Below are 27,494 nucleotides of genomic sequence, written 5' to 3'. Positions count from 1 at the left end.
AGGGGAAATGAGGGAGGGAGCACGGTGCATTATCTGTAGTGAGCACTCTAGACAAGTTGAAATGACATGTGTAATCCTTCATGTATGTTTCATTATCTTGCTCCATTTGTCAGTTTTCTGGAAAGCATTTACTCGCTGTTTGAAAGGCTTGACTGAAAAGCATGCAGACAGGAAATGTGTGACTCATGCTTTCATCTGATGCAAAGGATTAACTACTATCTTTTATACACACAGACAGTCTCTGCATGTATTCAGGTGTGCTACTCTGGGTTTATGCCAGAGGGCAGTTCACATCAAGTCCTTCACAAAGACTCGCTCTGTCAGCTTTTATTAGGCTGGTAGGATGTGGCTTTATGATGAGCCAGACTAGAGGTGACCTGGTCTTCTGTCAAAGTAGGTCTCCCTTATTCCCACAGCTCTGCTCTCAGTGGTTCGCTGCAGATCAAAATAAGGTGAAACTGTGGGAGTGTCGCAGTGGCCTCGTGTTTAAGACTTGTACCATACTGTAAACACCACATCTGAGGGGGGGTTTTGGCTGCTGACCTCCATTGGCTGTCACATGCCTTTCTCCGCATGGTTGCTGTCTCTGTCTTTCAGTCTTTAATGATGGCCAAACACAAAAAGAAACATTTTAACTTTGAGATAGTAAGGAGAAACATAAAGTGATGGAGAAATATCCACAATGACAGGAGACATTTAGCTCCTATCCACAGCTCTTCTTTAGTAATATATTATATATTGCTGCTTCCTGGGGATTGTGTGTGTTACAATAGTATTCAATCCTGCAACTTCATTGTATGATACTGTATGCCATCACTGGCCCTATGTGTTGTTGGTGGGGCAATATCTTCACCATTGCTTCATTTTCTACAGCGCATTACTTGTTAAATAAAAAGATACCAATAATATTTAACCATTGCCTGCTTAATCCACACTTACAATGTAGATTGCGGCCAAATCGAAAGCAGGTATTTAAATATTTCACATAGCCAGGGGCTACTGTGTTCTGTAACCAGTCAACTGTGGTAGGTGGAATTTGAGAAGAGGTGGGGGGTGTTTAGGTTTTGCATGAAGGGCACAGGGCAGGGAGGGCTGGTCGAGGTCTCATTAATATGTTGGGCCATGGATGGACTGTAATTAGGGCTGCAACTGACAGATCTCATTATTTATTCCTCTGCTGTTTGTCTGTTTTATCGATTAGACTATGAAATATCCATAAATTGTCTCAAAAATGCCCAGAAATATATTCTGTTGTATAGCTCAAGAAGAAAAAGCAGATCATATACATTTGAAAGGGAACCAGACAGTGTTTCAATGTTGTCACGGTTTCTACAAAATAAAACAGTATTTTTTTTAAATCAATTTTATTATTTTTGTCATGACTGGGTATTCAAAGAATCCACTCTTTAGGATAAATATTCCAGTTGGTTTAATTCATTGTATGATCTTGAAATTTTACATCCTTTACATTTTTAAATGTGACTCTGTGTAAACGACCTTTTTTGTGTTATTTGTTGATATGAGAAAATATTCTTGATACCATATTGATTACCAATCCCTGTGTGGGGCCCATGGGGGCATGTGACACTGGGAGGGGGAGCAGCTGCCCTCCCCCTCACCTTAAGCTCAGGAGCAGGCGTGAAAAAATAACACCCTCCCCTGCTGTGGCCCACTGAGGAATCTGTAGGTCGGGCCCACTCCTAGGTGGGTCGACTTGGGCTGCGTCACGTTGGAATGCCCCTCAAGCAGTTGCATCAACAAGCAGCGAGACAGAAGCCCAGCCAAATCTCAATTCTGTGATTACTAACAGTTTCTGTCTCAGCCACGTGACGGTCCGTCAGAGTGAGCACTAGGCCAGCAATGACAACTTGAGGGATTCATGGCCGCCACAGTTTGTGACTAGTCTGACGTACTCAGAGAGAGCTGAATGCTCTCTTCTGCTGTCTTTATCTCAGTTTACCCACGTTGTTTCTGACTCGCCTGCTACAATCTGATGAGCTCAGTCTGGCATCTTATCTGTAATGTTTATGTGGAAGTCACGAGTTCTGCGCTCAGACTGTATATATTCTGCACATTCTTCAGACAGATAACCTTGAATGTTGCGGCCCTCATGTGACTGAAGTACCTTTTTTGTTGTCTCATTCTTTTCTAGTTTGTTGCTCCTGGTGATATTGAAGCCGTCTCTTATTTCAGCTGCCACACACAAAGTGTGGACAGTCTCTGGCCGGACTGTAATACTTGAGGAATGTGTATCTTTTGTTTGTCTTTGTCAAGCCTGTGTCACTGTGCAGGTGGATAGTGTGAGGTCTGATAGCTTCATTGTCTGTGTGTGAGTTAGTGTGTGTATGTGTGTGTGTGTGTGTTAGGGGGTTTGACTCCCCCAGGCTGCACAGCTGAGTGTAGGAGGAGCCACCTTCTGAGCCTGGGTGTGAGTCCGCTGCCCTCAGCCACAGCAGTCTGAGGAGGGAGGGTGAGTGTGAGTGAGCTCCAGTCTGAGAGAGACAGAGAGTTAGAGAAACTTCCCAAACTTTATCCAGCGCGAGGATTTCCTTCTGTCGGATATGCTGGCTGACCGCCTCTCTTTGGGATCTAGCTCGGAGATATTTCACCACAGCTGTTGACAATGCAAGGGAGGGCTAGTAAAGCTCCAAAGAAGGAGCTGGTCATTGAGAGTCCGCAGCAGTACAAGAGCTTGGCTGCAGCTGAGGCTGAGGTAGACACGGTGCCACAGGTGGTGGTAAGTCATTCAAGGACTTCATTTACATATAGTGTAGATGTATAAGACTTTAAGTTGAAAAGTCTGCACTGGTTTGCCAAAGCTGTTCATATGTACAAGTCCACCTCAGAGTGTACAGTGCTGTAAATGTTAACCACAGTCATAAAGTTGCGAAGCAGGTGTCAGGTGTTTTGTCGTCTCCTCTTCACTGTATGTAACAGCAGCACCGGCTCAAAAGTCAAAATCTGCAGCGTTAGCACCGGCTCAGAGGAATGTTGAACTTCACCAGCACTTGGGAAGCAGCGAGCCATTTCCTTATGTTTGTTCTTAAAGATTACCTTGGCTTGTAAAAATGTTTTATGTGGCTCAAAAGTCAACCCTGCAAGTCGGTGGACGGTTTAGTGCCCTGCAATGAAGGTGTCCGGTGGCTGGGAGCGTACGGAGCCATCTGAGCTGTCGGCAGCAAAAAGATTTGATGTATCAGAGAGCAGGGAGGCACTACACTACACAGCACCATTGTTTCAGTGCTGTGAGAGGGTGTAGTGATGGGAGGAGTGGGAGCTGCGGTGAAACAGCTGCTTAGATTGCTGTGGAGTGGGAGTGGAGGGGATGGCTTCATGCATTTCTGTTTAATACCTTTTAAAAGGTTGATACAATGATACAGATGTGGAACACACCACTTGTTTTGGGTTTTTTTTTTTCTTTTAAACTGTGTTCAAAGGTGTTCACCAACAAAAGCACTGTGGTCTGACTGAGGGAGTTGGGGAATGACAGAGCTTTTGCTTGTGAATGCTCATTTTCTCACTGGGTGCTGAGTGCACTGTGTGGTTGACCACCTTCAGCCTCTCTGACAAAGCAGCGTGGAAAAGCCCAGAGGGGTTTGAGAGGGAAACAATAGTCAGCAACAACAGACTCCATCACTGCTGAGAAGAGGGCATGATCTTTAAAATGGGGTCAAATCTTTTGGCAGCTGCGTTATTAAAAATTCAGAATTGTCTGCCCAATGAAACTGCAGGGGAGGGGGGTTAAGTGAAGCCTCTACCTCACCAGGTATTTGGAGAATGCAAGACTCTCTCCCTTTGTTTTTATGTGATGTTGTGGGAGTTTAACACGTCCCAAGGCTTGAATCCTGTCACTTGTGACAAAAACTCACTCTCTATTACAGAAGGTGTTTGGTAATTCTCTCCCCTCCCTCACCCTGCCTCCCTGGCTTGTCAGTGTTTCATTGTTTTTCCTAGGATTACAATACATCTGTGTACCGGATTTTCTGTATGGTCTCAGTGTCTTGTACAGGATGTCTGGCTGCGTTTTAGAGATGCAGAGATTTTAGGTATCTGATTAAGCGAGACGCAGACATACTCACAAACGCGCCTTATCTCTCTGACGTCCTTAATTCCTTTCCTGATTTACCTGTCCTGCCTGCTTTAATCTCTGTTGTTTCTCTCCGCTATGACAGAGGGTAAATGCTTCGCTGAAGTGAGAGTGCTTTTAACTTGAACTACATTTGTGTTGTGTCCCGATGAAGCTGTGAATAAATGGCCTCCCTGATAAAGTCACAACCTGCTTCAGCTGGCAGACTCGGTGGCACCATCTCCACTCCGCTCTCTCCCATTCCTTGTCCTTGAAACTGATACAAACTCGCTGCCCCCTCTCTCTGTCCTCGCCATGAGCTGGTGCTCTGTTATTAACAAAGCATTTTGCCAGAAACGTGTATTTAAGCAGGTCAACATCCATGACGCTCCCTCTGAGATCATGCTAGTTTTATCAGTCCCAGATGTGAGGCGTGCTGTCGCTCAGCCCTGCAGTCAGCCCATGTGTCACTGTTCATTTTCAACTTTTCTGACTCCCCCGCTCTTACATGTGTCCTCCTGTCCCATCAGCCACAAGCGCTGACAGCTTAGTTTCCATCTAACCGCCACCGAATCTTCTTTACTGTAACATCATGCCGACTTTCTGACTTGATGTACCATCAGTCTGTAATCACCTTCTGATAGTATATCCACATCTGCTCTTGATCGTCAGCCACAAAACCTAACATTTGCAATCTCAGGTTATCATCAGCTATCATCCATCCGTGATTGCAGATCCTTAAGTTCACAAAATGAAATAGAAGAGGATGAAGGAGCTTTGTTATATTCTCTAGACTAGAGGATTGTTTTCTAGTGTCTCTAATTGAAGGGGAGTGTGATTGTTTCCTCCTTCACTTCACACACGTCATGTTTGTTTGTTTGTTTGTTTACTCTCACGGAGGAATAAGCTCATCAAGAACCTTCTCACTCCAATGCTGGATGTATTTTCTCAGAGCAGATGGAGCCCTGACAGGCTTATCATGGTGTATCTAACAAATAGCTCAGTCTAGAGTAATCCCTTTGCACTGCTGCTATGCATGTGTATGTGCTTCACCTGTTTTAATCTGATTGGTCAACTAGTGACCAACTGCATCTGGCTATAATAGCATAAAAATGTATGTGTACGCTGATGAAATTCTCTCTTAATGTACTTGCAACTTGTATTGCCATTATAGTGGATTGCATGCTTCACTCGAGCAGCAGATGTTTCGACTAAAGACGTCATTGCCCTGGCATTGCTTTAACCTCTCCTCCTTTGCTCTTATTGAATGTTGTATTCATTTTCACTGTACACACTAGTCTCCAGTTGTGAGCATAATATACAGGAGTGTGTTATGAGGTTTTACCAGATTGGAAGCTTCTTTTTTCAGCCTCTGTAGCGTGAAACCCTGACCCTATCCCATAAAAAGTTGAAGTCTTATCTATAGTGACTCTGTGCTGAGTAAGTTTGCACTATAAATCAACCGCAGTTTCACTCTCAATCAGTAAATTGTACTTAATGAATGTCTGATGACAGGAGTGTAATGAATTGAGTAGAGATTGACAGTGTGCAGGATCCTTCGGTTCTTTCACTCCCACTCGAAGCTCTGTTAACCATGAACTGCAGCATGTTCACTTTGTGTCTGATCTGAGGTTTTTGTGGCACGCCATTACTCATCTTTCTCTCTTTCTCTGTCGTTTCTCTACTGGATCTATCTAAGAAAGGCATTTCAGAAATGACATGCGCCAACTATTGGTTTTCATAAACACTGTATGTTTCAATTCATGTTTGTTACATTTTGGAAGGAAATCACTTGCAAACTTACAGCAACAACGACTGCAGTAACTAAGAGTGCTTCTTCTGTTCTGTGTTCTCCAGGTAAAACCTAAGGTGATCGAGCCACTGGACTATGAAAATGTGCTGGTGCAAAGAAAGACACAGATCCTCAGCGATGTCCTCAGAGACATGCTGCAGTTCCCCCTGGAGGACTTCGAGGTGAGTTTCACACCCCGATTTATTCATGTTTTGCTGGGAAGCGTCACATTCACACTTAAAAAGAATTGGTGCGAAAACTTACAGACGTAAATATGGCTCTGGGTATTGCAGCTGGCAATACTGGTGAGGCATAAGGTGTTAAGTATGGAAAATGTTAGTGTAGGTATTAATCTAAGTGGTAATAATACTGCCAGAGGTAGGGCTTTGATTTCCGGTGCTGTGTGGAAAATGAGGCACAAAAATATTTTGTGTTAATGGTAGAAATTATACAGTTCGACTGCATATACAGTAAGTCATAGAAAGCCTTTTTTTCCAGACTGTGCTCTATAGCCATACAAGGTCAAACTATTTATTGTTATCTGTCCACCATAATTATTTACCCACCCACTTGCATGTTTTCTTTGTTGTATTTGTTTGGCCTTTGCAGCCTTTTCCTGCGGCCCAGGCGTGGCCAGTGTTGTGAGTCCTGGGTGGGGTCGTTCACAGAGGTTTTCCTTTTGTTTACATCCTTGCACGCGGTAGGGGGAGAGGGGTCAGGGGCCATCTGTTTAATTGGCTAATTCTGTCTCCTATGTTGTGACAGAGCAAGTGTTATCTCCAGTCACATTGTACAGGACGTACGCTCTCTCACACTTTCCACGTCGAGGGAATCTGTACATGGAAATCTGGCTCAGTGCTGGTATTTCAGGAAATGACACTTTTTCTTTGAAAGATGTTTGCACCTTAGAGTGTATTGTCAGATCTGACCCTGCCACTCTGTCTCACCGTCCAGTGGAAGTTTTACAATATCTGAGTTTTTATTGCCGTGAGATAAGTCTTAGTTTCAATGACCATGATGGTTTTAACATCTTTTGTCTGCACATTTACACACTGCAGAGTAAGGTAGCACAAAGAAGAGAGAAGTGAAATACTCAATGGTTCCTCTCAAGGTAGAGGGCTTGTTAATTAATTGATCATAAACCTCAACATGTGCAGCATCAACTCAGGATCAGATTTTTTGCTTGTTTTTTGTTTTTTGTTTAAATCAATACCATCATACTCGTACATTATACTTTTATTATAAAACCAAGCAGCAGCATTTTCACAAATCCATGTTTGCCATTGAAAACACTGGCATTGTAAAAGGGTTAAAGTTCATTTGTGAGCATTAAAAGCTATAGATTCATATTTTTCATAACTTTTCATAAAAGTTTCATTATGTGGTAAAAGTTATGTTTTGCAACTAAAACCACCATATAACCCAGATAACTAAATGCTGATTATTGCCCAATGGTGTAGTTAGAGCAACTTTGACTTACCTTTTTAGATGATTCTCAGTCTCTTCACAGTATAAATTCTCATTGTTGAGAGACAGCACGGTGGAAAAGGATAAAAAGAGTTTCTAGCTTTGGGTTTGGCGCTGGATAAAGTCTGGGGTTGCTACAGTTTGATAGGCCTGGCAGCTGGGTGCTCAGTTACAGAGGGGCAGCCTTGACTCGGTCATCTCTCGTATTCCAGCCCGCTGCTATGAACATAACATACCAGCTTTACAGACAAACAGTACGTTGTCAGGGGCGGACAGGTGATTCTGACTGAGAAACATAAAAAACACAAGAGGCACAGTGATTGAACCCAACATCTGTTTCAGCCCTGCCAGACTCTTGTCCAAGCAATGGTTTAATCAGCTTCTGTGTCAGGGGGGCGTTCGGTGTGAGACGGGTGCAGTGGCCACTGTGTATTCAAACAGATAAACCTCAGTATGCAAGGAGTCAGTGCTAAGTATAGACAGCTACAGTAAAACACAGCCAAAACAGACAGAAGGAGCTCCTGTGTCTCCGTCTGTGTTATTTCTGTATAAATCCTGTTTTTGGCTTTTCCTCAGTAGACAACACTATCAGGTCTCTAGCTTATCACAGCTCCACTTGCACATCAAAAGTCATGTGTTGGTACTGTTCTTTTGTGAGCCAGTCTTCGTATCATCTCCATCTGGTTTTCATCTGAAGGCTGTTGGCATAAGACAGTTGTATGCAGGTCTCTGTGAGCTCCGTGTGCAAGGTTTCTGGAGAAATTTGTCCTGGATTACCAGGAGGGGGCCCATATTTCCTTTTCATCTCAATTTGAGGTGAACTCTAGACCCGTCCCTGTCGTAAAAAATTTTTAAAAAAAAATCCCACACAGATCAGGACACTGTTCACTTTCCTTTTCGTCAAACTCTTCACAGTTTCCAAAAGGTCTTGAATAATCCCCACATGTATTTTTATTATTGTCAGCCAGTCCCATGAATCCTTCAATATTTGCTGACTCTCAGTACTTGTTGAAATTCCACTTTGGTCCAAACTGAAATTACTCAACAATAATTTGATGGACTGCCATGAAATGTTGTACATTGGGCATGGTTTCCCCCTTTTCCACCCACACTACCATGACATAAACATTGAGATTTTTCCAGTTCTTTATCTTATGACCAAGTACCTGTCAGCCTCAGCTCTACTTTGTGTTTAATGCGAATATGCACATGTTAGCATGGTAGCATGCTAAATAAGATAAATGGAGAACATTGGCATTGCAGATTCAAGCTTTTAGCTCAAAGCACAACTGTGCCAAACTGTGCTCTTCTTTTTTCTTTGCCCTGTACCATAGAAGCAAAACCTGAATAATCTATTAAAAACAGGGTGTTGTAGTTTAAAGAAAACAGGAGTAGGCTAAACCATGTTTACTCTCAGATTTGACAATATGTGAAAAAGTACACGTTGAACAGAGAATAGTAGCAGTGCTAACCTCAAATTGTGCCAAACAGAGTAGATACAGGCTCAAAGAGCTGCTGTCATGACTTTAGGAAAAAACAAACAAACCTGAGCTATTAAAAAAAAAATCAGGTTTCTGCAGTTTTAAGCAAACATTTAACAAACATGAGTAAAGTGTATTTGTTGAGGACAACATTTACCCTCAGATGTGACAGGCTAGTGAGTGTTTATAGCAGCAGTACTGTTTATGTGGGCTACACTCAAAATAAACTGCAGAGGTTTATGTTCATAGAGGAACAAGGTCTGATTCATGTGTTGGTTTTTTTTTGTTTTTTTTTTTTACTTTTTGGACTAGAGTGGATGTCTATGGCACAGAGGATATCAGCTTTTGGCTACATATAGCCCACTGTAGGCAATAGGCTACTTAGGAGGGCCGGTTCATTGTTGGCTGTGTTGTTATCAGTTCAGTTCAGGTTAGCTTGTGAAAGGAGAATTATTTTGGAATAAGATGCTGATGCGGTGCCACTAAGTACAACATCAGCTTCCATAGTTATGCTGACGATACGCAACTGTACATCGCCGTGTCTCCTGATGACACAGGGCCAATTGATGCCCTTTTTAACTGCATTTTAGACATCAAGTCATGGATGGCAGTGAATTTCCTACAGCTCAACCAGGACAAAACTGAGGTTTTAGTCATTGGTCCTGAAGGCCAGAGAGAGAAACTTTTACCAAAACTACAGGATCTTAAACCAACACAGTCAGTAAAAAATCTGGGCGTGATTTTTGACTCTGAGCTGAATTTTCTTCCACATATCAAAAATATGACAAAAATAGGTTTTTATCATCTTAAAAACATAGCCAGAGTCCGCCCGTTTCTCTCTCAGGCCAGTACGGAGGTGCTGATGCATGCTTTTATCACCTGTCGATTAGATTATTGCAATGCCCTGCTCTCTGGTCTTCCCAAAAAGAGTATTTTTAATCTCCAATTATTACAGAACTCAGCCGCACGAGTGCTGACGAGGACCAGAGGGCGGGAGCATATTACACCAGTTTTAGAGTCGCTGCATTGGCTCCCCGTACGCTTCAGGATCGATTTTAAGGTTCTTTTACTAGTTTTTAAATGTCTTAACGGCCTTGCGCCCTCTTATTTATCTGACCTGCTTTTACCATATCAACCCTCGCGGACCCTGAGGTCCTCCGGCACCGGCCTTTTATCCATACCAAAACCCAGAACCAAAACCCATGGTGAGGCGGCATTTAGCTATTATGGCCCCCACCTGTGGAACAGCCTGCCGGAGAGCCTCAGGGCCGCAGAGACAGTTGATATTTTTAAGGGAAGGTTAAAAACACACCTTTTTAGTCAGGCTTTTAACTAGATTTTAAATTCTTCTCATGGTTCTATCTTATTTTATGTTTCTGCTTCTATCTGGCTTTTAAAGTTGTTATTAACCTTAAATAATTTTACTTGTTTTACTTATTTTATTTATTATCTTACATATTTTTATTTATTTATTTGTTTATTTACTTTTTATCCTTTTTAAACTGTTTACCCTGTTAACCTATTTTTTCAGGGTTTTTATCCCATCTTATGTTTTTAGTTTTTAACTCCAGTGTTTCCTCAGGGGGGGTCTTCCACGCTGGGAGCTGTGTCTGGGCTGCTGCTGGGGGCGCTGTCCCTGGGTCCCTTCGGCTCGGCTGGCTGTGGTCTGTCGGGGTCGGGGGGCCTGGGCGCTGGTGCCCCTTGTGGCACGGCCTGCGACTCCTCCCAGTGTGGACGGCCCCAAAGATAGCGCTTCCTCAATCCTCGGTGTCATGCCATGTCTCCCTAGCGTCAGTAGTGAGAGAGTGTGTGTGTGTGTGTGTGTGTGTGTGTGTGTGTGTGTGTGTAGTATGGAGTGTGGGAGGGAGGGGTTTTTACTTGTAATTGTTTTATTTTCTATGTGTGTAAAGCACTTTGTGTTGCATTTTCCATGTATGAAAGGTGCTCTATAAATAAAGATTGATTTGATTTGATTTGATCCCATGCTAACTTAGACCTTAGTTCACCAGAGTATCCGATGGTTCTCCTCTGCGACTTGTATCCCAATTAAATGCTTCCTGTTGCCCACTTCCTGGCTCCCTCTTACCTCCATGCCTGTTTGTTTCTCCTGCTTGGACTGTAGAGATTAACATCTCCTCTGCAGGAAACCTGGCTAGCAAAGAGGAAAGGGAGACTTCAGGTTTTACAAATACAAACCCGGTGAGGAATTTGTCGTAGTTGACACAACCACGACTCAGTCCAACACCAGATACAAAGTCATTTAGAGGAAGGACGGGGAGGGGCGGGGTTTGACAGCAATATTGCATTAATTCAGTGATCATTGTTATTGTATTATATGAATTCTTCCATTTCTAATAGTATTTGAGCATGGTGCATTAGCAGTGAGAACACTACTATTACTACTATGATGTTTTCACATGGTTATACGTATATGGAGTGTTCTTTGTAGCAGCTGCAGTTACGGTGTGATTCTATATTGAATTTTGATCATTAGTTTAACATATTTCTTATCAAAATACTTTTCATTTCAGTGAAACATGTTAGGAAAAGATAACCACAGTATTGTCTGCATCCTTCAATATCATAGAAAAATCAGCTGACACTCAGCTGACGAGCACAAAACCAGAATTCACTCGTTTTCCTTTTATCTCCATCATCTGAAAAGCTATCACTTAATGGTTGTACTTCTATTTCAGTCTTGTTCACAGGGATTATGTGTGATCAAATGCACTTATTTTTACAGTCTGACTTAATCCTCCTGTCGAGACCTAATGGTGATGATGCTCGTTGCAGCGCTTCAAGTTTAAATGGAGCTCCAGTTTTTCACACAGCTGCTTTTTCAAAAAAAGAGAAAACTATTTTAGCAGACATCAGATACCACGACCACATCTCCTTCACAACAGTCCTATTTGGAGGAGTTGCAACAGATGGAAGTTAAGAAGGGAGTGTGAAGTTTATTCATGTTTGGATATATTTTTTGCCACAGCCCCTTTCTCTATCAGTAATGTGATACAAGTCATTTCACTGCTGTGGTCCAGGACAGTGTTTGTATCTCTGTTTCTTGACAAGACATCTCAGTGCAGTAACTGTCATGAGGAATCTCCATTTAAATGAGATATCGTAATTCAAAAGTCTAAACTGAGGTGAATTTATTATTATCTGTGCTATAAATAACAGTGAAAGAATCAGTTACATAACTCCTGAGTTAGGTTTGATGTTACTGTGCCTTCTTGTCAGGAGTGGATAAATAAAAAGGAAAGATATTGATTGTTTTTCTATCAAATGTTGTTTTTCCCGTGATCAAAGTCTTTTACCATAACCATCTATTTAACCCTGATTTTTGTTTCTGCTGTGAGATCTGGCTTCAGCAGTCTGAACATGTTGGTCCTCAGCTAAAGCTCTAAAAGAAGCATTCGAGGTGCTGAGGCCCTGATTACTCTCCCAGTGACTGTACAGTGGCAGAGAGCCAGACTCAGGGTGTGTCCATGGGTCCTGGGGCTGAATAGTATGGACAAGCATCCTGCCTCCCTCACATACCGCCTCTTTGAACCCACAGAAAGTCATCAGTTTGTTCCCCAGCACAGAATAATATTTAAAAGAACAGCCGGAGCAACTGTGGCCAGCTGAGACCACAAACTGTAATACCGGGAAAAGGTGTCCACTTTGAGAAATGCCTCCCACATTTTGTTTCAATTTCACTTTTACAGTGTTGACAGTGTGTTGTGGTCTGTTTGTTGTAATTTGCCTGCTCTGTTTCTCTTGTTGAATAAAGTCTTTCTTTGTTTTACAGATTTCAACTTTGAGGCGGCAAGGGAGAACGCTGTACCCCACGGTGCCTGAAAATGCAGAGAGGGAGGCCCAGAGCCTGTTTGTCCAAGAGGTACGCCGATTCCAACGGAAAAAAGCACAACTTTTCCTAATCAGCTTATTCATATGAGCAATGGGGTCCCTAGACTAATGGGCATTTTTCTGCCAAAGTTGGTTATTTTAAGCAGCGTTTTAGTCAATATCTGGCACCAGATGAATATCAATTAGGCCTACACACCCACACATTCCTGTTGAAGCAAAAATGTTGAAGTACCAAACTTTCCCTTTTACAAATAATAAACAGTATATAGAAAAAAGAGAGCTGGCTGAAGCCAAAGAGGCAGTCTGAGGCACTCTGAATGTAGTGTAATAAAAAATCCTTTATTTAACTGGGATGGACCAACGCGTTTCGACACTTACACTTACTTGACCCTGAAGATGACAATGTAAGTGTCGAAATGCGTTGGTCCATTCTTGTTAAATAAAGGATTTTTATTACACTACATTCAGAGTGCCTCAGACTGTCTCTTTGGCTTCAGCCAGCTCTCTTTTTTCTACATTTTTTTAGTCTTGATAAGCACCTGATTTTTTACGACCTGCACCTTTTTACATCTCTCCTTGGACCCAGATTGCAGCACTCCCAATTGCTTTGTTTCTAATAAACAATATATCTTTCAAAACCTAAAATGTGGTTATTGCTCATGAAGCCACAAAAATGTAATTTTCTATTATATTATATTTTATATTTTAATTATTATATTCATAGTTTACACATTAAAATAATACAACTAAACCTATATTCTATTTAGTTTTTTGGAGTTGCATTCCTAGAGAAATACATAGTTTTAATATTGTCACCCTCTGTGTCATTTGGTTGCCTGTTAATGACGTCCACTATGCGTATGGGTCAGTGTTGTGGTTGCCTGCCAGAAGCTCAAATGGACTTTCATCTTGTTTTAAGCCATAGTTTAGATCATTTTCAACAACATATTTTAACCAGATGAGGGATTTTAGTGATCGCACATCTGGATCCTAAATCAGCAGACAAAAAGGTCAGTTAAATTTTATTCAGCTCAGCTCTACCACTAGAGACATCCTATCCTGAGTCTGCTGAACTGTGAATTTGATAATTTTTATAGAAACTACTTTATAAGGTCGAGTCAGTGTGCAGGTTGGTATTACCATTACTCAAAAAGACACATAAAATACATAAAATTCATCCATATACGAGACATTAAGTAAGAAAGTTTAAGCACTGTAACTAATTAAACAAATATCAACAGGCCATTTGATCACAGACTTTAATCTGGTACAAGAGTCCAGGATGTGGTGAGGAAAGTATGTCACCTGTAACTACACCACTACACTGCAAAATAGTGACACTAATGTGAGTCGTTACCCAGTTTGCGGTATAATATTAGCTCTCACGTATATAGCACGTCAAAGCAGATCAGGAAACCGCTTTCTTTCATGTGTCCCACTAAACACACCATCCGTCTGACTGTTGCATAAATGGTAAATGGGCTCATTACAGCTCATTACTGGAGCCAACTGGACTGTTTGTACTGTATTTCCTCAGTAATATCTTTATGCCTGGAGAACCAAATGATAAAGTGCAATTATTTTCTGCTGTTTGCAAATTTATCAAACTCCTGCTCATTTTCTGTCTTCTTTGGTTTATACATGTGTCTGTCTGGGCTGAGTCATGTACATACCGCCTATCCAGTGGTGTGGTTGTTCCAAAACAAGTTGTAAACACACACAGGAGTTGTTAAGATGTGTGAATTTAGTAACTTAAGTACAGTGGGATTGGAAAAAAAGCCATTTCCAGTAGGTGCAGATAAATTGATGGATTATGACAGTGAGAGGGGAAATGTATTTTCCTCTGACTAGCACACTGGTTCACCATCCGGCCTCCTGCACACTGCTCTCACTGTCCTCTTAAGCCGGGGACCAACTGGCTGCTGACAGTTCACCCTCCAGGTCAAAGTTCAGCGTTTAGGCAGCTTTTGTCTGAACTCATAACGATACAAAAGCTCCCGGTCAAGTGTTGTGTGACATCACCAGGACAGCTGTGGAGATTAGCCCAGCGAGAGCCTCTATGTTTCCGATCGCTCTCCTGATCAGGTTGCATTTCATCTCCCCGGTCGAGGCAGTTTCTTGTAAAAGGCACGTATTTCTGTTGAAGAGATACCAGTGAGCTGCTCCTATCGCTGACTCTAACAATGAACAGATGTCTCCTTTCCAAGCAAAGGGAGATAAAGATACACACCCTCCCAGTTTGTGTTGGTGGATGGATAGACTGAGTATCAGTCCACTCCTTTTTCCATGAGGGTCTCACTGTATGTGGGGGTTTTTTCCACAAAGCAAATGCTTTATTGTGGATATGCTTTTCTTGTTATTCACAATTTTAAGAAACTGAGTCTTTTAGAGGAAGATCCCTAAAATTTAGATTTAGATTTTACACATCAGAGTCTGGTTTGTCATTGGGAGAGAAGATACAATGATACATTAAAAAGTTGAGCCACACAGAGGGAGAGAAATAAAATCTGATCCATTGCCATAGGTGATGTCGCTTGAGTGAGTTTTGGGTTTGGTCTTAAGACTGCAAGTTTGAAAATGAACACATCCGAGGGTGTGGAGCTGAAAGAGATGAGTTTACCAGAACTTCTCTAACCCGTTCCCTAAGTGTGGGGCTACAGCCGGACACATAACACACTGAATCTCTATCAATGATCAATTTGCTGGATAAAAATGTGAGGTTTTTCCTGCTTTGATCATTCTTTTCCATAAAATTTTATACTGTGCTCTTTTAAAGGTGTAAATATACTTCAGTTCAAGTTATTGTCAATCAGCAGCTCCCCTCCTGTCTCCATTAAAAAAAACAACAACTGTTAATGCATCTCTATGGTATCTTAGTCATCTTGAGACATGATTACAAACAAGTTAATTTGAAGCATACTGTACTGACATTTGAACACAACCCTGATGCTCTGCTGTAATGTGTGTTGTGCTGTATTGACAGGGTGTTTGTTAGCAGGCGTGTAATTGATTTGCATTGTGTCTTCTCAGTGCATTAAGACCTACAAGTCTGACTGGCATATCGTCAACTACAAGTATGAGGACTACTCTGGAGACTTTCGGCAGCTCCCACAGTAAGTCTTCACTTCAAAACCTCATCGCTGTTACACTCTGTTAGGGTTGCAAAGGGGTGGAAAATTTCCAGTAAATTTCCGGAAAATTTCCAGAAACTTTCCATGGGAAGTTAAGCTGGGGAATTTTGGAAATATTCCAAATTGGAAACTTTCCATGGGAATTATGGGAATTTATGCGAATCATGGAAATGTATGGGAATTATTGGGAATTTATGGGAATTAACTGGAAATTGGGGGTAATTAATTTAAACAAACTGTATCATATCCAAACATAAATGTAAATGTTTAGTTTTGTCATAAGCAGACATCCATGCTAAATAATACAATTAAAAAACATTTCAACAGATTTATTTGTGAGTAGAACTTTATCAAGTTTTAATTCTTGTATGAACAATCAATTCTTTTACTGAACCACAAAAACATGAACGTTGACTAAAATATTACTCACCCTCACCAATCAATTTTGTAAATTTCGGATTTATTCCCGTTTATTCCCATATATTCCCATTTATTCCTGTTAATTCCCATGGAAAGTTTCCAATTTTGAAAATTCCCGGAATTTTGCAACCCTACACTCTGTTCTCACAGAGGTGATGTGCTCATGTGCCAAGACATTCTTAAGACGGGCAAGTAACGACAGCTATTCTGCATAATGTATGGATGCCAGAGACTTTAGACAAAAACACCACAGCACACACGCACACACACACACACACACACAATCACACAGTTTGACCTTTTTGTTTCCTGTCGTGACTTAATTACAAGGAAAAGGAACACCGTGTAAAAAAAATCATTCTTATTTCCTTGCAACAAAAGAGTGTTTCCTTTTTATGATGCACTGGATAATTCCAGACTGCAGCCCGAGTGGAAACCACCCTCATTGTCCAGAGGTTGTGTCATCAGCTCCAGCCTCTTCCCTGAAGAGTATCTGTTTTACTGACAAACTGTATGAATATGAGTTGACAGTGACCTTGACAGCCGTACCGCTGCCAAGCGCTCTGTTACTTCTGTAAATACGGGGAAGTTAAAACAATACACCGTGACGTGGATCGCGTGGTGCAGTTTCTTAACCTCCTGGCGCATTTTCATTTTCCAGCAGCAGCAGCAGCAGCAGCAGCAGCAGCAGCACACCTTAATGTGTTTCCATGAGCGGTCAAGTGCTGCTTTTCACCGCTCCTGGAATTTACATTTGCCTTGATGCTGCCTTTTTCCAACTGCAAAATTACTTCCAAAAAAAAAAAAATAGAAAAACACAAGGAAAAACCACTTAATGTCCATCAAACCACTTCAGACCACAAGTGTTAGAAGGATTTGCAGACTGAAGACAAATCAAAGCGGGTTAGCTTAACTCAAACTGCCATGGGTATTAATCACAGTCAGTACTGGTCAAGTATCTTACCCCAATAAAAATAAACTGTGTATAAATATGAAAGGCAACTGTGTTTATTGGAAACATTGTCACTTCTAGAGTGTCTAAAGTTCAAAATCGTTGAATACAATCGAGTTGTTTACAGAATTCATTGTACTAGAAGATGTGCAGTAGCTGCAGCTGTTTGTATCAGAGCTTATAATGATAACATTTCCCTTTGATATGAAGGAGACTGACTTGTAGTGCAGATAATGAAGTTTCAGTAGAGTGCACAGCAGAGTGCTTAGTCAACCCGGCCCGTGGGAACCTGTAGGGCCCTGATATGAAGTTATGAGCTGTTTTCGGATCTTGTTAACACAGTACTGTAGATCGGTCTTTTAATGTGACTTGAATGTGTTTTTACAGCAAAGTTTCCCGGCCTGATAAACTGGCTGTCCATGTATTTGAAGTGGATGAGGATGTCGACAAAGACGAGGTGAGTTTATGTCCAATATGTGTTTTAAAACAGTTTGACAGTGTGAAAAAGGTTCACACTGTAAAATGTTATCCTGTTTCTAGACTGTAGTAAAGATGGCATGCTAGTCCATTAATCGTTTTTGCCTTTCCTGTTTCCCGTAGTAGTTAAAGTGATAAAAGGCAGTTTTGTGTCTAATGGCTGGAATTCAGTGCAATTACACTTTTTTCTCTGGTGCTCTGTGTCTTTTTTTTAACACAATGAAATTCTCAAGGCCTCCGTGCAACATTTGGATCTTTTCTCTGCTAATTCATGTATGACAGAGTGGGTGTGTATTCTTGCACAGATTAAATGAGTGTTTGTTGTCTCTGGAATGGCTTCCACAACGAGGAGTCTCGTTAATCACCTGACAGACTCGCTCCCTCTCTGATTTGATGGGAGTTTCAAAAGATGATACAAAGCTGTGGCTGATATCAGTGTTATCAAGCATCCTCGAATGTCACGCTGCCGCACTAGATGTAGGATGATGATGATGATGATCTTGACCTTCTCTTCTCACGCAATACGTCAAACTGCGCCTCCTATATACAACAAAACATCCTTCAGTATCAAATAGACTCAGTAGTTTGCATGCAGGCTGTTGTGTATTTTGGGTTACTATGGGATCCTTAGCTGGGAATCACCCAATGCATGATGGGTAACCTTATACGGTATCCTCATGTTGTTGTTATGTTAAGCCATGTGCTAGGAAGTCATGCCGCTCTACTAATAAACACTTTATGTTACGTGGTAGTCTGAGATATCATTGTTATAGCTTACAGTATTAAGTAACTTAAACGGTGAAAGATATAACACAGGCACTTCACGGGTTTTTTTTAGAAAACAACACCACAAAGTGTCTTTTTTCCCTGCGGCCAGCTGTGATGGAGGAAGAGTGCGTTCGTCAGAGTAAAGCCGTGCCAGGTTGTCACGGGTCAGGGTCTGTTCTGCTCAGCCTCACTGTCAACTTTACCTTTGACAGAACAGGAGGGGCAGGACCTCAACACTACAACTCAACAACACAACTCATGACAAGATCCAAATTGCCCTTCATTCAGCTCTTCCCTCTTTCTCTCTGTCTGGCCTCCATCCATCACCAGATGAAACTACAAGGTTTTTTTTTTTTTCAATGGGGAGGTTGAATGTGCAGATGAAAGAAAAGGATCTCAACTCTTCCCCTAAAAAAACTCTCAGCATAAATTTTGTTGTGTGACTTGGTTCATCTTCTCTTTGTCTGACCTTTTAGTTTTGCACTGCAAGTATTTGGTTTCCTAGTTGTTTCTTTTAACTCAACTTGACAAGGTTTTCAGTGATTTGCCTGCATCTCCGGGGACTGGTGAATGTACTGTAGTCTAGACACTGAGGAGGTAGAAACAGGCACCAAAACTCTCCAGATGCTTTTTGGATTACTCCACAAAGCACTTTGAATATACTAAATATTCATGCCAGTGTTTTTTAAAATCCCCATTTGCTTTATAAGACTGGGAGAATTTGAAGAAGTGATGCTGGTCCAGCGTGATGGCATCTTGAAAGGCCATTCACTCTTCTCATTTTGCAAAATTATTAGGGCTGCAGTTTCCCTTTGTCTCTCAAATCTGGGAAATATAACTGCAAATGATGGCTGATCTAACGCAGGACATGGCTGCAGTTAGTCCACATCTTCCCTTCTGTCATTACTCTCCTAATTGGTTTATTTTCACAGACCGTGATGGCAGCTGCTGAGTCATATGTGAAAGGCGTAATCTCATGCTTACGTTGTGAAGATAGAGATATTTATTTGGGTTCCCGGTCACAGTTTGTTTAATGTTCCTCTGCCTGCTTGTTTGGACTGAGACAGACCTACATCGTGTCGGCCTCAGTGTCATCTCTAACCACAAGATCAAAGGTTTTTCTTCTGCACAATAAGGCAAGGCTTTGGCAGGGTGCCTTACTGTAAAAGCATTACTGACACAATGCAATAGTGAGTCTTCTTGACATCAAATCTGTGAGTGATTCTTATATAGGGCTGCTTGATCAGAACACAGTCAAACAGGTTAATTGACTTTGATTAGTGGGTTCACCTACATTTAAAAAGCCTGTTTATACATGCTCACTTTGGTGGCAGGTTCCCTTCTGAATAAATTGTGTACAAAAAGTCTCTGAGCCAGTAAACCGCTCAGGATGATGCAATTTGTTGCAAAACAGACTCAAAACAAAACTCGATTATCCTGTTTTCATAATTGTTGGACGCCAAAATCAAAAACATAATTAAATAATTAATTGCCCAGCCCTGATTCCGAATGCATTGGCACGTCTTCTCTCCTTTGAAACAAGTGACATGATTTTGATATAAGGAGTTGTTTGTGCCATGATTTGTTGTATATCGTTACATGACTTGCTGAGATTTTTTTTCTTGCAGTACAGACATCATGAATGTGTGATCTTTTGTCTTTGTCTCCTGCAGGATACAGCCTCCCTAGGATCCCAGAAAGGCGGGATTTCCAAGCATGGCTGGCTGTATAAGGGCAACATGAACAGTGCCATCAGCGTCACCATGAGGGTGAGATTTCATCTTATGGCCTGAGTTGAAATTATTGATCAGTTAATTTATTTAGAGAAGCTGGTTGGCATATCTCACTGATCAATTAAATATTTGTGTCCCAAAAACATTCCCTTATTCCAGCTTACAGATACAAGGATTTATTGTTTATCTTTGTCTTACCTGATAGCAAACAAAACACCCAGTTTTCAACAACTAATTTTCCATAAAAAGTGCTAGTTGTTACCATCAGCACATTACATTACAAATGAATAAACCTGTGTAATGTGTATTGCTGGTCTGTAATGAAGTAATGAAATTATGAAAAACTTACAATCAAGGGAGGTTCAATTTGTTTCTATTTTTATTCATAACAATTTAATACATTTAGAAAAGATAAGAAAAAAACAAGTGACCGTCAGAAAGTCGGGGGTTAAAGCAGATGTCTTTTTGTCTTTACATTCACAACCTTAGATATGCCTGAATTATTGCTGTTATAATTGTATCATGTACGATGTGATTTTATTCTAATTCCAATAACTGAATGTTGTGTATTTCCTCTCATAATTTCAGTCATTCAAGAGGAGGTATTTCCACCTGACCCAGCTCGGAGACGGCTCCTACAACTTAAACTTCTACAAGGATGAGAAGATCTCCAAAGAGCCCAAAGGAACTATTTTCCTGGACTCCTGTATGGGCGTGGTTCAGGTAAGAACCCAGTCATCTCTAATATGAAGGGCGAGAACAGAGATCATTTAACTGCAGGGACCCTGAATGACCCTTTACCTGCTTTGCCAGACGGGATATCCCTGTCGGCGCCGTGGTAACAAAGGGCGTAGCGAGGTTCCTGCTGAAAATTAAAAAGCCATTAACCAGGAATAAACTTGAGTATATGGTCCTAGTCACTTCCTCTTTACAATTCCTGTCTCTAAAAATGTACTTTCCAAAATTGCAGTCTAAAGCCTCGGCTGTAACTGGCAGAAACGTCAACGTAAATTGCTCTAACAATGATGGACTGCTGTTGAAAAGTATCTGTCTTGTCCACTTCCCCGAAACCTGAGCTCTCTCCTCCCCCAAGGTCGCGATTTACTGCTGACTCTCATCTGGCGGAGCGAGGTGAACGCTGAGGTCTCACTTCCGTGCACTTTACATCGGCCCCGCAATCAATGCCACCTGCTAGTATCTGAATGTAGGCCAAGACTCGCTGGGTGCATTATCATCCGTCCATCATCCCAGTGGATGGAAAGAACCTGATTTTACAGGATGAGACGTCCAGCTGGCACTAATCAGGAATCATGATGGGTTGAGTGTTTGGCTAGAGCTCCTACCATGCGGAGGAGCAGAGGGGAGCGCTGGGTGTTTGAATGATGTTTTCAAAGATGGCTTATTAGAGCGGGTCATGGTGTGTGTGGCGTCCGTGGAGTTCGCCAAATATCCACACACCACCCAAGTATTTGACCACAAACTTTCCCTCGGTCACATTCCTCAGTGGTGAAAGAAGTGAAAACAAGAATGCATCTCCCGCTTCACTTCTTTTCCACAATATGCAACAAAATACTCACATTTAACATTCCACAATACTCACATTGAACCGTTACGTTTAACTTGAAATTTGAGAAAAATTTGAGTGAATAAGAAAAGAATGACAACAAAAACATAAAATGCTATTTGTCATAACACTGAAGATTCTCAATAATTAAATGTAAGAGATACCCTTTGTGTTTACAAAGGGTTACATACTGTTGTACACATGGTGTGTACATACATAAACATTTAAGTTTGGATCCATGCTGTGATCTCCAGTCTAACACAGAAAAGGGAGTTCTAGTCAGCTATGGCAGGAATTAGTCCTCACTATCGGTGTTTTTTCAGGATTTGATAGTTGTTTTGTAGTTGTGATGGAGAGTGTTTTACTTCTTTTGTTAAGATTTTTCAGGGTCTTTTTATGCCTTTTACTATAGTGATAGTGTGAGAGAGACAGGAAAGTGGGAGTAGAGTGAGAGAGGATGACATGCAGCAAAGGGCCATAGGTTGGATTCAAACCAGGGTCACTGTGGTTCAGACCCAGCCTACATGCTCTAGTAGGTGAACCGCTGAGGCGCCCCACAGTGTTTTTGTTCTTTTAGGAATAAAACTAATATTAGCATACGTTTGTGTCCCTATTAGCTGAGTGCTAACAGACTTACTGTAGTTTGTGGTACTGTAAAAAAAAAAAAACAAATGGTTTGTTTTGTGTTGCATTGTGAGACTTAGACTATAATCTATGGGTCGTCCAGACAAAATAAACATGACTTCTTCATTTATGGTTGAATGAAAATACAGTTAGACTAGTGTTTGTGCTTAAGAACACAACTAGAGCCAATATTGATCAATGCTGGATCCTAAGTAGATGGTACATAAGATTCATAAGTATTCAAACAAGAGGGTGAGTCATTTATTCTCCACAGAACTGGGACCCAAACTCACACTGGACAGGACCAGACAGGATTTCCTAGAGCCACAGAGAACTTTGAAATGAATACACCATGTCCAAATTACCTCGAAACCAACATAACAGACTCATTGAATTTTTAAATGTTATGTCATATGCAGTGAGGTAACATTTAAAAACTGGAAAGTTCAATCCATAAAAATCATTACAGGTCTTAAATTCCTTTTCAATCCTTGGCTAATGTCACATTGTTTATTATGTAATAATATAATCCCCATACTAATATGGTAATTAAGGGTATGCTGTTTAAATGTGTTGTTGGTTAATTAGTTATACATTGATCATGATTCAGAGCTTTCACGTTTATGGTTAATCCCTTGTCTGTTAACAATCTAAAGCTTATTGTCACAAAAGTCATTCAGCAGCATTGCACAACCCCTGCTATACCATATACTATTATACTGTAGCTGTGGATTGTGTGGGAGGGGTTTTTATTTTTTGTGCCATGTGACTTAAACTCAACATCTGCTCTGTGAGTGGAGCTGCAGATGTTTAACTCTCCAGCTGAAACGGCATGTGGAGTGACATCATACTGAGCCCCAAGCTGCTCCTGTTTTTTTGTTAAGATGCCAACATACGTTCAAATGTACAGAGCATTGTCACGTGTTAATTAAATCTCTGGGTTAGAATACAGATACTAGCAGTAGTAAGAGAACAGTTTAGAGTTACTGGTCCATGAATTACCTCGAGGATGTGCGTGTTGTTTGTCTAGAAAATTTAGACCAAACCTCCCACCCATCAGATGAATAAGACTGTTTATCAAAACTACAGTTTTATTTCTGTCCTGAACCCCCCTCCTCATCTCCATGTTTACTCAGCCTGCCTGCAGATAATCACTCTCCCTCCCTTTCACTCCCTCTCTGCTGTTTCAACACTGCAGGCAGGCCACGGTGATACACAGCACAACAGCCTACTCGCTGCTGACAATAATGAGACAACTTCCCTGCTCCACTAACTGCTGGAGTACATTATTAAAACATACAGGCAGAGTTGAACCTGCTGCTGAATAAGCACTTACAGGTTCTAATGAGTAAGGATTTTGTATATATAGATTATGTATATATAGACGTTGCACTTCCTGGCTGCGTGGAGGTCATAGTTCACCTCTGTAGATTTTCCGTTGACTTCAGTCAGCAGCTCAGCTTCACTGTAGAAAGTCTCTCTCTGCTGTGGTCCTGGCAGAGCTTTGTCACAAAGATGGAAATACTTTGTCCCTCTCTTACTCACTTGGTCCATTTACTTTCTGTGGCAATTAAATTAAATGAAATCTGAGCTTAAATGCCCAACTCTTCCCAAAACAGTGACTCAGATTTTTGTAAGTTTTTTTTTCTTTTTTCTTGTTAAATGGATTCATTTCAGGCCAGTCTTTTGTTATTGAATATTGATTTTGCATGTGATCCAAGGTTTTTATTCCTCTGTGCTTGCGTAAAAGTTCACTCAGACTCAAGGATGAATTGACTACATAATGGTGGTGAGAGGTCAATGGTCGATCACTGTGATCTAATAAAATCTGTGCCTCGTTACAAAATAATGAAAGGATGCCATTTCATGCCCAAAAGGTCAAAGGTCAACTTCATAATGTTTAGCAAATACACTTTTGCAACATCGGTGTTTGAAGCATCTTCTACTGTCATGGCTACAACTACTGTAGGTGTCGTATCAGAATCAGCTTTGTTGGCCAAGCTCGTGAACACATTCAAAGAATTTGACTCTGAAAATCAAATCAATTTCAAACTTTGCCTCAAGGGGCTTCCCAATCTGTCCAGCAAATGACACACAATCAGTTCTACTTGACTGGTGGATGGTGACATTAGACCTTAAAATAGAAATTCTAGTTACAGGCACAAATCACACATGATGTAAATCATAAAACATTAACTGTCATCTGGTGATCTGGCACCGGCTCACTGTTTGCTTTGGAGAGTGAGATAAAACATTCCTGTTGCTCAGCCATTTTCACAGTTGGGTTCCCGATTCTTAAATCTGAAAAACTAAACTTCAGTCAGTCAATATTTCAATATCAGGTTCAACACACTTGGCAAATTATCATAAACAACATTCAAATGATCTCCAACTTTTTCTTTAAAAAATCTTTTTGTTTAGCCTTTGTCTTCTGCTTCTCTTATCCCTTTGTGTCGTCCCTGCAGAACAACAAAGTGCGGAGGTTTGCCTTCGAGCTGAAGATGCAGGATAAGAGCACCTACCTGCTGTCTGCAGATAGTGAAGGAGAGATGGAGGACTGGATCAACACACTCAACAAGATCTTACACAGCAGCTTTGAGATTGCCATGCAGGAAAAGAGGAACGGAGACATTCATGATGGTGTGTGAGTTTGTCTGTCTGTGTATTTCCAGCACCTGGTCACACCGGCCAGTAGTAGTGGTGAATAGTATAAGTCATAGAGTCACATGTTGTTGTTTTTTTGTCATGAAATTATTATGTACAGTAGAACAATAAGAGTTTGTCCAACTGTTAAAGCTACCCACGATAGTCCAGGCAACGTGAACATCAAAAAATGTATTTATGTATGTATTTAGTTTTATAAATGATTAATCATTTGGAGTCAGTTTATTATACAAAGGACTGTAGTCTTGTCTGATTTCAAACTGAGTATATTTGTGTTATGGACTGCTTGTTGGAACAAGACATTTGAAGATGTCACCATGAGATTTCGAAGGTTGTTATGGATGTTTTCCACTGTTGTTTGTCTGTTTTATTTTATAAGCCAAATGATTAATGGGGGAAAAAGTCGCAGAATAATTGATTATGGAAAAAGCACTTTATCGCAGCCATAAGTTTGTTAAACCTTTAATATGCACATATAACGTATTTCACTAATATATGGGATTATAGACGCAACAGTGGTGCTATTATTTAAGCTTACCCAGTGAGATGAACACCCTCACTTTTTATATCCATAATAATAATTAACCGCACTGCGAGATCTGCTAAATCCACTGTTTGTTATCAGTCATTTATCATTTATTCTGGGATACTCTAAGCACCTGAGGATGTTTTTCATGAGACATTGCTCATTCACAGTAACATCAACTCACGGCTCTCACTTTCTTCCTACTGACTCTGTTCGTGTCGTGTCCTGTGGTGATGTGATACTGGACCACCCAGGCTTTTAATACTCACCTCCTGTCTCATAGGAGGCTTAGCTATGGAAGAAAGAGGCTGAATGCCTCTGAACAAAATGCACGACTAATCTCTCTAACGCCAGAGCTTTTATTAATCGCTGTGCATGAGAAAAAAAACACCTCTGCTTAAGGAGATCTTAAATATGCAACTGAGACCTGCAATATCTCCAGACTGATTACTGCACAGTTGAACTGGGGATAACTGAACTTTCACATGTCAACGAGTGATTCAGGAGGTTTTACAACACGAGGTGGTTTTAGTTTATGCTCTACATTTTGGATCCAACAATTTCTTGTATTTTCTTTTAGATGATGATCTTGGAAAGTCAGACAGCTCCTCTGGAAGCATGGACAGCTTTCAGGTAGGTCCTACGTTCTCTGCTGGATGCGCGTCATACGTTTTGTACATTGTCGCATAGAAATGAACCACTAAATCTCTCTGCCTTATTGAGGCCGGGAAGAAGACGGCCTCTTAGCCACAAACGTGTGGTTTGAGTTCGGGTTTAAGAGTTTATGTAGCTCTAACCTGACATTAAACACAGACCTCTTGTCATGTGACATAGTAAAACTAACAAAAAATTAACTAAAACCAAAAAATAAAACTTTCACTGAGAGTGTTATTTAGATTTTCTCCAAAAACCAGCTCTGAAAATTAAACATCTGTCCTCTAAACATGCCTCCAACAACATCCAAGTAAGGTAGCCTCCATGGGAACAGCTAACACTTGTTTTGATGGACTGACACCTACATCAAGAGTTAAAACAAAAGCAGAGGATTGAAACTGATCGATAGAATCTGTGTTTCTTAAAACTTTGTACCAGCTGATGACTTCAAGGCTGCAGAATCTGTTGTTTTTTTCATCCAAATGGATATTTAATGTCTTAGGAGAAAGCCCTTTGCACGGAGTGGTACGGAATAGTAAAGCCATATGTGCATGGAAACTGGTGGTAACAGTTAGCTGAAAAACAGCTTGACAGGTTACAGTGCGCAGAAATGTATGCTGGTACCACCTGACTCTCACTGCTGAGCCAGTAAAAAGAAGAAGTCTTATTTCCAGATGGGCGCAAAAGACACAAAAAAAAGTTCTAATGATAAAACCAACTGAGTGTAAATCTCCCACACCAGTTTTTTCTGGTATGTTAGAGGTTTTTTTTGTTTTGTTTAAATCGATTTAGGAAATACCTTTCTTTTCCGCAGAGCACCAGAGATATAGAGTCTCGGATGAGGAATGAGACCAGACTGAAGCTTTTCACCCTGGACCCTGACACACAGGTAATTAACGTAAAGTACATCTAAGTTCACTCATTCCCAGCTGCTCCGGCCTAACGCTCCATAAGGAAACACTATACCATTGTCGTGTCTTTCAGAAACTGGATTTCTCAGGAATTGAACCGGACGTGAAGCAGTTTGAGGAGAAGTTTGGCAAACGTGTTCTGGTGAACTGCAACGACCTCTCATTCAATCTGCAAAGCTGTGTGGCCGAGAACGAAGAGGGACCGACAACAAACGTAAGACGGATTTTCTCCTCTTCTTCCTCTGTTTGTTGTAGCGGACCGGATAGACTCATTATTTGAGCTTCCTGTTGGCATAGCAACGAGGCCACGGGCTCAGTAATGGCGAACAATCTGTATAATGGAGTCTGATGACCTGCTGTGCATCCCAGCAGAAACTGTCTGTTAAAGACTAAACGTGCTTGGTCTCCACAGAGA

The 27,494-nt window shown here is 41.1% G+C and overlaps 1 protein-coding gene across 15 annotated transcripts in view; it reads left to right on the top strand.

Moving 5' to 3' along the window:
- Positions 1-27,494, top strand: part of LOC146965055 (dedicator of cytokinesis protein 9) — an 82,674-nt gene that overhangs the window by 31,793 nt on the left and 23,387 nt on the right. For 9 of the 15 annotated variants that reach the window (XM_085766451.1, XM_085766449.1, XM_085766445.1 and 6 more), the window contains exons 2-11: positions 5,924-6,040; positions 12,597-12,686; positions 15,686-15,768; positions 17,546-17,615; positions 20,077-20,172; positions 20,725-20,859; positions 24,790-24,964; positions 26,095-26,147; positions 26,983-27,057; positions 27,153-27,293. In XM_085766451.1, coding sequence (XP_085622577.1) covers positions 5,924-6,040; positions 12,597-12,686; positions 15,686-15,768; positions 17,546-17,615; positions 20,077-20,172; positions 20,725-20,859; positions 24,790-24,964; positions 26,095-26,147; positions 26,983-27,057; positions 27,153-27,293 — 1,035 coding nt within the window. Of the gene's footprint in view, positions 1-2,271; positions 2,738-5,923; positions 6,041-12,596; positions 12,687-15,685; positions 15,769-17,545; positions 17,616-20,076; positions 20,173-20,724; positions 20,860-24,789; positions 24,965-26,094; positions 26,148-26,982; positions 27,058-27,152; positions 27,294-27,494 lie in introns of those variants that run through there. The other 6 variants (XM_085766452.1, XM_085766450.1, XM_085766444.1 and 3 more) reach the window with 3 other exon arrangements.

The sequence above is a fragment of the Trachurus japonicus genome, chromosome 21 (assembly GCF_045865225.1).
Source record: "Trachurus japonicus isolate A0001 chromosome 21, Traja_1.0".
In the NCBI taxonomy this organism is placed as follows: domain Eukaryota; kingdom Metazoa; phylum Chordata; class Actinopteri; order Carangiformes; family Carangidae; genus Trachurus; species Trachurus japonicus.
Note: the sequence above shows the minus strand (reverse complement) of the source record. Positions and strands in the feature narration are given on the sequence as shown.